The following is a 12,622-nucleotide window of genomic DNA, read 5'->3' on the forward strand; positions in this document are numbered from 1 at the left end:
CTAACTAGTCTTTTTTTTTGGGGGGGGGCACACCCAGCGGCACTTGAGTTACTCCTGGCTTTGAGTTCAGAAATCACCTGTCAAGCTCTGGGGACCATATGGGATGCCGGGAATCGAACCCAGGTCTGTCCTGGGTCTGCCGCATGCAAGACAAACACCCTACCACTGTGCTATCTCTCCAGCTCCTAACTACAGTCTTGGCTAAAGTAAATTGACTTGTTCTTACCTAGATCAGAGCAGTGTACAACCCTTGAGTAGCATTGGCATCCAAATGGACATGTTGGAAACAGATCAAATGGGAAGAAAGGGTTGACTGGTTCTTTTGTTGGAAAGAGAGAGTTGTCAGTGTCGCTGTCCTCTGCATCTTCCATGTCCTTCAGCATCATGTCCTTCAGTGTCTTGTAGGAAGAGCGAGAGAAGGGTTTGGCAGAACACAAAGCCAAAAAAGCTAGCAGCACACATCCCTTCATGTTGTCTCATGTAACGAGGCCAGCCTAGGACTGAGGAGACATTAAGGATTGGGTTAATTTCTAAGCCAATAGCTTCTCTGTGTATTCTCAGAACTGGCAGTAGAACCACAAAAGGCCTTTTCTACCCATTTTTAAGGTAAAAGTTAGTTTATTAGAAATCTTTTTGAATACTACAGTATGCTTTGATGCATCAAAGCTTTAAGCTTATATTTTCCAGGGGCTGGAGAGATAGTATAGTAGGTAAGGTGTGCATGGCTGAACTGGGTTCTATCCTCAGCACCCCCTATGGTAGAGTCTGCCAGGAACAATCTCTGAGTGCCAAGCCAATAGTAATTCCTAAGCACAACTAGTTTGATGTGAAAATAAATGTTCAGGGACTGGAGAGATGGTACAGCATGTAAAGTGCTTGCTCTGCATATGTCTAACTTGAGTTCAATCCCCATTATCTTATATTAGGGGTCTCAAACTCTCGGCCCACGGGCCATTTGCGGCCCTCCATACAACATTTTGTGGCATGTGGCCGTCGCAGTACTCACGATTATTTGCTTACTGAATAATCACAATAAAAATCACATTAGTAAGAAAAGAATCGCATTAAACATTCGCATACACCAAGCAGTTCCGTTCGGGGTATGCAAATGTTTAATGGGATTTTTTTTTTGCGATTTTTTCTTACTAATGCGATTTTTTATTGCGAATATTCGGTAAGCGAAATCCCTTATGCAGCCCTGCCTCACCCTGACTTTGCCTCCTGCGGCCCCCAGGTAAATTGAGTTTGAGACCCCTGTCCTATATGATCCCCCAGGCATGCCAGGTGTCATCTCTGAACACTTCTGGATATGTCCTACTACAAAAAATATCTTTGAAATATTTTTTAATGCAGCTAGAAAGGTGCAAGTACAGGAGTTTTAGCACATTCCATATACATGGGCAACTTGAGTTTGATCCTGGGTCCCCTATATATTCCTAAACACAGTACCTGCACTCTGCTAGGTGTGGCCCAACACCTCCCTCAAATAATAACATGAATAAATAATAGTCAATTTTTTTATTCAATAGTTCTCCTTTTTGGAATCTGCTCTCAGGAAAAAATGGGATAAGCAAAGATGTTTATCACAGACATGTTTATAGGATCAAGAAAAATAAAAGAATATTAATGGTAAAGAGAAGTATAAAATAAAAGTATATTTACTCCTTGAAATACTTTGGAACCCACAAAGTATTTGCAAAAGATATTTAAGGTATGAAATATTTTGAAATAAAGATAAATATAAATAAAACATATTTAGCATACTTATCACTCAAATGGCAAACAAAAAATTGGCACAAATGTGGTTTGTTCTCTTAGCTATCCCAAAATTCAATGTTCCTATTTAGAAAGACTTGGTAGTTTTGTAGTTTTTGGTCTGGAAATGTTAAGACCATTAATTTATACAGGAAAGCAAGCATTTCCAAACTGACTCCCCCCACAAACTACTGAATACATTCTACGTTATATAGTAGAGGGAATCTATAAATAGCATGTCTTTGTTTTCTTTCATTTTTATATTGATAAGTAACATTATACTTAGAAAATCAGTAAATATTTTAAAACAAAAAACAGGGATCAATAGTACATTGGGTACTGCATTTGCTTTGCATATGGCCAACCAGGGTTTGATTACTGGTATCCCATATGGTTCAACTAGTACACCAAGTGTAATCTTTGAACACATAATAGGAGTAATCCCTAAGCACTTCTGGAGTAGCCCCTCCCCACCAAAAGAACCAGTATCCTACCTGAGCCTATTTGTCATTTACATAGTAAAACAATGTCCTTTTACCACATCTGGAAGCTTTCTAGAGTTGGCTTCTTTTTTCACTGACCATCACTCATAGAGTTGATCACTTTTTCCACAGTGTCATTGGGATTATCCTTTCTAGTCTGTTTTTTCTAATACCTGATCCAAAGCATCTGATATCCAGACTGTTGTTGTTGTTGTTGTTGTTGTGTTAATACTTTTTTTTTTCATTTTTCCTGTGCTTTCTAGTTTGGGAATTATTTTCAGTTGTATTCTTTTAAAGTCCAGTAAAAATCAGAATGTTCACATTAGATCTTTCTAAGCAAGATTTATCCCCAATACCCTCGTAAGTTTACTTACATATTATGATTGCTTTACCATCACCTGTTGAAACATATTCCTTAAAATTTTAACAGAAAAAAGGGCATTGTTCATTTTTTTTTGTTTTTTTGTTTTTTCGGGCCACACCTGTTTGATGCTCAGGGGTTACTCCTGGCTAAGTGCTCAGAAATCGCCCCTGGCTTGGGGGGACCATATGGGATGCCAGGGGATGGAACCACGGTCCTTCCTTGGCTAACACTTGCAAGGCAGACACCTTACCGGCCCCGTATTGTTCATTTTCAAACAGATTTATGATAGTCTTCCATTTGGGACATATGTTTGACTCTGCACTATTGTCCATTGATGAGACTGTTTATAGCAGGCTGCCCAGATGTCCCTGAGCCTTAGTCACCCCAACTTGCAGCTAAGCTGCCTTGTTTGAATACTAGCTAATAAATAGCACCTGTGATTAAAGGACTGCATAATATTCAATATTGTGCCAACCTTAGCAAGATTTAGTGCTTTAAACCCAATTTTCACAGATCTTGACTAGTGCCAGCTGCTTGCAGTGCCTAAATCAACTTATTGTATCTGGATAGCTGCTCTTCTTTAGACATACTAATCATAAATCATTAGGGGAGAGTTATATATTCCTATTGTCAGCAGTTATTAAATCAATTATTAGTTGGTAATAATTCATCTCATAAATAGCATTTTAGTTTTTGGTTTTTGGGTCACACCCTGCAGCATTCAGGGGTTACTCCTGACTCTACACTCAGAAATCTCTCCTGGCAGGCATGAGGGACTGGATAGGATGCCAGGATTCGAATCACCATCTGTCCTGGATTGGCTGCTTGCAAGGCAAACACGCCTGTGTTATTTCTCCAGCCTCCCCCCCAATTAATTTTTCTTTTTTTCTTTTTTTTTGGGGGGGGGCACACCTGTTTGATGCTCAGGGGGTTACTCCTGGCTATGCTCTCAGAAATCACTCCTGGCTTGGGGGTACCATATGGGATGCCGGGGGGTCGAACCGCAGTGCTTGCAAGGCAGATACCTTACCTCTAGCACCACCTCTCCGGCCCCTTCTTTTTTTTTTTTATTTTTGGGTCATACCGGGCAGCGCTCAGGTCTTATTCCTGACTTGGAACTTCCTCCTGGCAGACTCAGGGGACCATATGGGATGCCAGGATTCTAGCCACCATCCTTCTGCATGCAGGGCAAATGCCCTACCTCCATGCTATCTCTCCGGCCCTTCTTTTTTTTTTTTTGGTCCTAGATCTTGTGCAAGACAAATGCCCTACTGCTGCGTTATCGCTCCGACAACCCCCCCTTTTTTTAAGCATTTCTTAATCTTAGAAACTTAAGTGGCATCATGAACTTTTGCCTACAAGGTATCTGAATGGCTGTCTGTTTCTATAACTCAAACAAAAAACAGATTATGATACACATAAAAGAACAGCAAAACTTGTTGCATTTCAATTGTCCTTTTTGAATCCTTCTTCAGAACAAGCCCAGCTTCCCATATTCACATTACCGTGGGAGATTATTGATGTTTCCCTCTCATTAATCAGGAAAAATGGGATTCACAGAACCTATGTGACTTCACCAAGGTCACGGAACTTCTGTCTGAACATGTGCCCTCTGCTCTTTTCCTGTGCAGTCAGGTAGGATATCTCAACTTTTTTTTTATTTGTTTTTTATTTGGGGCCACACCCAGCAATGCTCAGAGTTACTTCTGGCTCTGCATTTATGAATTATTATTGTTGTTTTTTTTGTTGTTGTTGTTGTTTTTTGTTTTTTGTTTTTTTTTTTGGTTTTTGGGTCACACCCGGCAGTGCTCAGGGGTTACTCCTGGCTGTCTGCTCAGAAATAGCTCCTGGCAGGCACGGGGGACCATATGGGACACCGGGATTCGAACCAACCACCTTTGGTCCTGGATCAGCTGTTTGCAAGGCAAACGCCGCTGTGCTATCTCTCCGGGCCCATGAATTATTATTGACAGTACTCAAGGGACTATAAAGGATGTTGGGATTGAACCCAGGATCAGTGAATGCAAAGAAAACACCCTACTCGTTGTACTATCGCTCCAGTCCCAGATTCAGCATTTTATCTAGACGTCTACTGGCCTTACAGCACACCCTGCACCTCTCCAACACTTTTGCATGCTGTTGTCAGGATATATTTTTGCAAAGAGCTTTGTACAGTTAGAGGGTAGGATTGGAAGTAGTTGTATGGTCACTGAGATCCTGCTGGAGACTCAAGACCTACTGGCTTCTGGAGGTTGGCTTGGGAGAACAGGCAGAATAAGTTTCTGTATTCCAGTTACCCTGGATTCTTGGCATGGGTAGCTGGTGATAGAAAACTGGGGCTCATTTTCAGTAATATTTCATCTCTGACTTGACTGCCTAACTTTGTTCATCATATCTCTTGACCTTTGGCTTCTGTGTAATTCCTAGCTCCTTAAAAGCTTGGTTGTTGCTCAACTTTACCTTGATTACCAAGATTCTAATATCCTTGCTAATTCAACATTTAGTCCTTAGCTAAATTCAAGATTGTCCCTGATTCAGTGCATTTTTATATCATTCTTCCATTGCAACTCTGTCTCCTAAGTCCATAACTCCTTCTATCTAATTTTTTCTGATCTTGACATGAAAACTGCTAAATCCAGTGCCATTTTGCTTTATTCAAGGTTGTAGGTGTTTTTCAATTATCTTGTTATCAAGTGAGCACTATGTACAAGGCACAGTGTTAAATGCTGTGAGTATGGATGTGTCTCACTAGTAAAGTGCATGTCTTGCATGCCTGTGACCTAGCAGTTCCCAGCAACACAAAATAAACAAAAGAAAACAAATACCATATTAGAATCCTGAATCTGTGAAGTGGAATATGTCTCAACAATCTCCAGAACTCGGCTCTCCCTACCCTCTTCTTTTGCACTTCACAGCTCAAAAACCAAAGCCACTATTCCTAATTGACACTCAGATAAGGGAAGAGTTCTGTTGTAAAAGTTAATGAGTGTCAGGTGAAGTAATATAAAAACTAAAAACAAATGTCTGAGTTTGTAAATAGAACTAAGCTATAAGTAGACTGTTGTGTATGTTGTGACTGACAGTTTAAAGAAATCTCCAAATGTGTGGTCCCTGGAACACTGACAGTGACATTCTTTAGCATAAATGATAACTGCTTCTTGTAACTCTCAATTTACTTCCTGGGACCAGCAGAAATAAAGACATTAATAAAAGACACCACACATGTGAAAAGATTGAAGTTGAATATACAAACTTAATAAATAGGATATCATAGGTGAAGGATTTTTCCCCTCGCTCTGAAACATATTTTTAATAACTGTTATGTTTTAAATGTTTTAAATATCAGACTACCAACAAAATATTTGCTTTAGTCCTCTAAATGCTTTTGACTTTTTCACTTTGGTATCATTAGATGGCTTGTGTACAATCAAAGTTTCCCATACACTCCCCCTGTTTCCTCCAACTCAAACAACAGTATCTAATATAAAAACTTTCTGGAATCCTACTTTATTAATTCCACTTCATGGAAGATGAATATTTTGGTAAAGGTAGATTTTGAATTTGCTGGTTATTTCTGTATTTTAATGTGAAAACTTGGGGTGTTTTTTTCTTTTCTTTTTTTTTTTTTTTTTTGTCTTGGTTTTTGGGTCACACCTGGCAGTTCTCAAGGGTTACTCCTGGCTCTATTTTCAGAATCACTCTTGGCAGGCTCGAGGGACCATATGGGATGCTGGGATTTGAACCACCATTCTTCTGCATCTAAGGCAAATGCCCTACCGCTTTGCTATCTCTCTGGCCCCAAAACTTGGGTTTTTATATATAAGTTATATATCTATGACTTTATATATATAACTGATTATATATACATATAAAACTGATAGTTTTCTATAAAGTATAAGTTTCCTGAAAAGTAAACTTAACACTTAATATACTTGAAATATCAACCTAAGAAAATCATAGAACTTAAAAAAACAACAACAAGAAGTATACTGAGGACCAGAGTGGTTGTACGAGTAATGCACTTGCCTTGCACTTGGCCAACCTAGGTTCGAGCCCTGGCATCACATAAGGTTCCATGAACTTTTTTTTTTTTTTTTTTTTTTTGGCCACACTCAGTGGCTTCCAGAGTTTACTCTTGGTTTTGTGCTCAGAAATCCCTCGTGGCAGACTTGGAAAACTGTATGGGATGCTGAGGATTGAACCAGGGTCAGTGCCGGGTCAGTCACATGCAAGCAAATGTCCTACTTCTGTGCTAATCTCTCTGGCCCAAGGTTCCGTGAACCTTGCTAGAAGTGAACCCTGAGTGCAGAGCCAGGAGTAAATATTGAGCATAGCTGGGTGTAGCCCCTAAACTAAAAAAGAAATAAAATTTAGCAAGAGTAAGATGTGTAAGATTTCAAATGGGAATCCAAGAGTACATTTCAGCTTTCCTGTGGCTTGGCAGTCACTTCTCTTTTTGTAAACCTCGGTCTCCTTCATGTCTTTCTGTGACCCTATCAGGGGTCCTTAAACTTTTTAAACAGGGGGCCAGTTCACTGTCCTTCAGACTGTTGGAGGGCCAGATTACAGTAAAAACAAAAATTATGAACAAATTTCTATGCACGCTGCATATATCTTATTTAGAAGTGAAGAAACAAAATGGGAATAAATACAATATGTGGCCCGCGGGCCGTAGTTTGAAGACCCCTGCTAGAGAATCCAGAATGAGGTGGAAAGTAGGTGCTGGTGGTAGAGGGACACTGTGTGGGGAGACCATAACTTCTGGAAAGGGCCAAAAGGTCAGGGCACAGAGTGAGAGAGGAGCTTGGGCACTTTCCCCTCTACAACGCTGTTGACTTCATTGGTGAGAGGTGTCCTCTCTACCTTTGGTGAGAGAGGACAGTGGCCTCTGAGGCTGGACAATGCAGTGTCTGCTGCACTTGGAAGGTTTGTGAGACTTTGGCATAGCCAGTTAGCCTATCTTTTCCTTGTGAAGGAGGACAGACATCTTAAAATCTACAGTTGCTACCTAATTGAAACTCCTTGGTGGAGTTTCTGGACTAGAATGTAAAAGTTCTAGTGAAAGATGGCAGTGAGCACTACCTTCTGAAGGCATCCAGCTTTACTGCTGGCATTCATTGTGGTGATCATAAAGGTTTGATACTGGCATCAGAAATTCCTCCTTCTTGGGGGCCGGAGAGAGAGCCTGAGGTAAGGCGTTTGCCTTACATGCAGAAGGATGGTGGTTCGAATCCCGGCATTCCATATGGTCCCCTGCCAGGGGCGATTTCAGAGCATGGAGCCAGGAGTAACCCCTGAACACTGCCGGGTGTGACCCAAAAACCAAAAAAAAAAAAAAAAAAAAAAAAGAAAAGAAATTCCTCCTTCTATAATCATATAAAATTAGTGTCCTCTTTTACATTTGCTTATAATTATTGCTTGTAAAAACTAATGAACCTTGATTCCATGTGTAGTTTACACTTACACCCTTCAGCTGAGTAATAAAATCTTAAAACAGTATTTGTGAGTGTAAACCCCAGATCTGACCCTATTGTAGCTGAACAGTTTTTCACCTGTAGAAAAAGATTGGAATGTTCAGGGTAGAGCAGCAGTGTTACTCAAAGAGAATATAAAAACTGAAGAAACTGTATAGGGATTAGGATGATTGTCTTGAATGTAGCTGACCCATGCTTGATCTCTGATCTCCAGAGTACCACTAGATTTGATCCCTGATCATAGAGCCAGGAGTAAGCCCTGAACACATAGTCAGATGTAGCTCTGAAATCATAAGAACAAATAACAAACAAAACTCTGAAAGAATATAGAGGAAATTTTATTTCTTTGGTATTGATATGCCTTTTTAGTTGTATTATTTTTAAATTTGGAGTTTACTAGTATTGTTCAAACTCTATTTGATTAGTTTTTGGCCATATATAGTTGTGTTATTTAAAAACCTTGACAAATACTTCTCTTGTCCTCAGGAGCAAGAAAAAAATATTTGTCTTGTTCTCAGCCCAATTTTGCCAGTTTGTTACTCATGGAAAGCTTTGGGTTTGGTTTCAGGTTTCTCTTAATAAGAATAATATTTGGAATATCATTTCAGTGCTACTGCTGATACCAATAAATCATGGCATTTTAGAGCCAGGAGAGAGAAACATGCTTTTGAGCTTTGCTCACAGTACTTTTTTTTTTTACAACAGTGACCACAAGGTTGACCTCTTCTCTTCCTTCATGGTCCTCCCTCTGAAGAGCCTGTTCCAGACAAGTTTCATCTCCCAATGAAATCCAGGCCAGAACCTCTCCTCAGAGATTTAACCAGGTTCTCAGGTCTGGGAATATAGATGAAAAGTGTCTTCCTGGGTTTATATAAAACTCTATCCACTTAAGCATTTCACAAATTTAGAATGGAAAAAGTGTGTAAGTGAAATGGTATTTCCTATTGGACACTGTTAAGAAAATAAATCACTGCACTTTTAAATCCCATGTGTTAAAATTCAATCCTTCCCCCTTGTCTCAGATATCCCTGTTCGTTCGTTAAGTATCCATCCTCATGTTGAGTATCTATAACTTACACTAGCATGCACCAAAATATCTTGCAGAAGAAATACAGAAACAATTCAGATATAAGTTATGGCCTTGTGAGAAAACATCTAACTCACAAGTCCAAACATGAATTTGAGAATTTAAGCAGAATACAGCTTATCATGGAAACTGATACTTTGAAAGAAGACACTTTTCTTTAAAAACAAACAAAAACACCTTAGAATTATGTAAGTAGCATCTGATTAAAGAAATTGCTGGCTGCTTTTCCTTTATCATCACTTAGTCCAATAACTTTGTTGCTCTCTTCAGAATAAAACAATCAAAGAATATCCCTCTTCATATTTTTTCTGATTGCTTTAAGTTGTGCTTGTAAAGTTACTGTCTTTATCATATATCTCAGATCCTGTCTGAAAACCTTGAGGTACAAAGACTGTACTGCCTGTATCTCTGCTCCACACTTGTGTTGCTCAACATTGCTGACAAATTGAAAACATCAGTCTGCTTTATGTATATGTGGAATCAGGGTTTCTTTTTATTCCTTTATACATACATACATACATACATACATACATACATACATACATACATACATATACACAAACACAATCCTCTAAGATATGGGGACCCCATCAGATCTCTTTGTGACTTAATCCTACACCATGTGTCAACTGTTTTGGCTGCCATGCCCTGAATTGATTCATAACAAAAAACTGTTTTGTTCTACTAAAATGACAAGGGATTAAAACGGTTAAGTACATTCCTTAACACATTGTTCAGTCATTTCCATCCAGATTTAATAACACAATGTCCTTTGGAAGGAGACAAAGAAAATCTTTCTGTTAAATTCTGACTAGACTTTGTGAAAATATCTTAACCATCATATTGATAATAAAAACTAATTCTGCTACTACTGATAAGTATTTCCTGGAATTATGCAGGTTCTCTTTTGTTATCTTTCTTCTTTTCTTTTTATTTTTTTGCAGTGCATTAATTGAACCCAGGTCTCAGGCAGGTAAGGTGTGTGTTTTAGCACAGTCAGCTTCTATAGGGATTTCCATTTTAATTGCCCAGTACCCCATGCTATAAGTGTGAGAAAGACTTTAATCAAAAAAAATATGAATATTCAAATGTATAAAGATGATATTTGAGTATGATATATATTAAAAATACACTAGAAAATATCAGTTTTACATTTTGAAAGAAATAATCACTCATTTCCTTTAATGTGTTTATGATATATCCAAGCATCATTATCACTAATACTAAAGTAATAACATTTTCCTAAAAGATAGAATCGCAAGATATTCAAATTCAAATTATTTTTTAGAGTTAAGCAGGTTAAAATTCATAGTAATACACACTGAGAGTTTTCCATTAGCTGTAAAATGACATTGAAAATGAACAAAATCAAACTTTGAAGTTGATAATTAAGTACTAATTTCATGATATTTTGCAGATAAATTTAAGCCCTAGCATATATTTTATAAGCATTTCTATCAACACATTAATGTCTCTTTGTATCCATTATAAAATAATTGTACATGGAAAACAAAGATAACCACATACCTTGTTAGAAAAGAGTAGTCCTTTGAAAATAGAATTTTCCACCATGTACCTGGTAATCTATAATGAACGTGTTCTCAGGCACTTTAGTATTTAAGAAGAGTTGAGAAGGTACATTTGGAGGAAAAGTACTTCAGCAGAGCCTGGTGTGGCTGCACCCTGGGTGACACTGGAGAAGCTGCTTCCAGATTAGTCCATGTTAGTACTGAGGAGAGAGATTAAAGCTTGTTACTGCTCATGTGTTTTCCATCACTTTTTGTATCTGAGCCAAGACTTCTAGCTAAACTCTAGACGTCTACTGGAAGATTCTGAAGAACAAGTTTAATAATGCATGGCAAGTGGCCACTGAAAGTGCAGCCAAAGCCATTCAAGAAATACCTAATTTTTAAAAAATACTTCATGAAATTCTTAATTGAATGAATACTTGTACTTACAAATTTAAAAGAATAGCTCACGTTATAGACTCATAAAACATTTGTCACCCTGCTGAAGTGCTTAGCATTATTGGCATGTAAAACCAGCTGCACCTGAGAAAGGAGTCCAGGCTTTTGTTCTCTTTCAGTGACTGGGGCATGGAGCATTGTCCTTGACAGCAGTTGCCTTGACTGGGGGCTAGTCGGACTCAGCATATGCAGAAAAGCAGGCAGACATAGAGGTACAGAAAATGCACAGATCCACTGGAACCACATGGCATTTAGGAAGATCTTGGGGTCAGGTAGGAGAATAAAGACACTGTTAGCACACTCTTCCCCACCCATCACTCATACCCTGATCAATTGACAAATCCTCTGAAAAATTATGTTTTTGTAGTGTTAGTGAGACTCACTAATGCTGGCTAATTTCTGCCATTCTTCAGATGTGGAAATTTAAGGACCACCCTAATACAGCCACTATCTTTGGTTGGCAGAGCCATTTTCTCTTGCTGCAAATGATCTTATTGTCCATTGTCCTTACTCTCCTGAAAAGTGGCACAGCTTACTAAGTGAGGGAGTGACAGCCTAGAAAGAAAAAAAAAAAAAACTGCCTCTCTTGAAGGGTTGCCCACTCCGTTTAAATAAAAAGACCCCTTGGACCAATCCCAAGTGAGGGAACGTCAGTCCCTGAGAATAGCCATCTCCCCTATATGGCTAGAAAGCTCATGTTCTCATGGAGTCAGTTATTTTGAGCTTGAGCTATGTGTCTGTTTCAGTGCTGAACTGACATATCATAGAAGTTGACCTGGACTTTATTGCCCTGAGTTCTAGGAGAACAGCATTCATAAATGTGTAACTCTGGATTTCAATTCTCTTCTTTCTCTGTATACTGTTCTGTTTTCTAGCTTAACTGGAGTGTCATCACAGCAGAAAGATATACACCTTTGTAGGACTGTGTAGTTTCCACAAGCTGAGCTTGTGATCACAGGATGCCAACTGCCCTCAGAGGATGCCTTGCCTGATGGGACACCAGAACTTCCTCCTGAACTTGATCTAATTACTATTGTGTTTTCTCTTTGAGATCTGGCTTTTTTCACTCAACATTGCTTTTGAGATCCATACAAATTCTTGTGGTTAGCTGCCACTTGTTCATTCTCATTATTTCATAGCATCATAGTATATGGAGAGATTTCAGATGATACATTCTGTGTTCACACTGGTATTTAGCAGGAAAGTTCTTATGTGTTTTATTACAGTGAGAATTCAGATACTTTCATTCTACCCTTTCAGGCTCACCTCTTTGTTTTGGGTATATAGAAATTCCATTTTAAAAACTGAAAAGCTATTAATAAAAAAAATGAAAAGCTTTAGAGCCAGATAAATAGTACAGTTAATAGGACACTTGCCTTGCATGTCATCAACTCAGGTTTAATTCCTGACACCATATTCCTGTTCCCCAACCCCCACTAGGAATGATACCTGAGCTGAGAACCAGGGGTAAATGGGTGTTACCACTAGGTATG

General features: G+C 38.8%; 2 protein-coding genes across 2 annotated transcripts in view; one reads left to right on the forward strand and one right to left on the reverse strand.

The window, feature by feature from the left end:
* ASPN (asporin) overlaps positions 1-10,868 on the reverse strand; it is a 35,588-nt gene extending 24,720 nt beyond the window's left edge. Inside the window, exons 1-2 of the mRNA XM_049770103.1 lie at positions 10,690-10,868; positions 227-500 (exon numbers count right to left, since the gene is read on the reverse strand). Coding sequence (XP_049626060.1) covers positions 227-470 — 244 coding nt within the window. The 5' untranslated portion in view covers positions 471-500; positions 10,690-10,868. The remainder of the gene's footprint in view (positions 1-226; positions 501-10,689) is intronic.
* Positions 1-12,622, forward strand: part of CENPP (centromere protein P) — a 250,947-nt gene that overhangs the window by 131,672 nt on the left and 106,653 nt on the right. The gene's annotated exons all lie outside the window — the stretch shown is intronic.

Source organism: Suncus etruscus, chromosome 3 (genome assembly GCF_024139225.1).
Source record: "Suncus etruscus isolate mSunEtr1 chromosome 3, mSunEtr1.pri.cur, whole genome shotgun sequence".
Lineage (NCBI taxonomy): Eukaryota > Metazoa > Chordata > Mammalia > Eulipotyphla > Soricidae > Suncus > Suncus etruscus.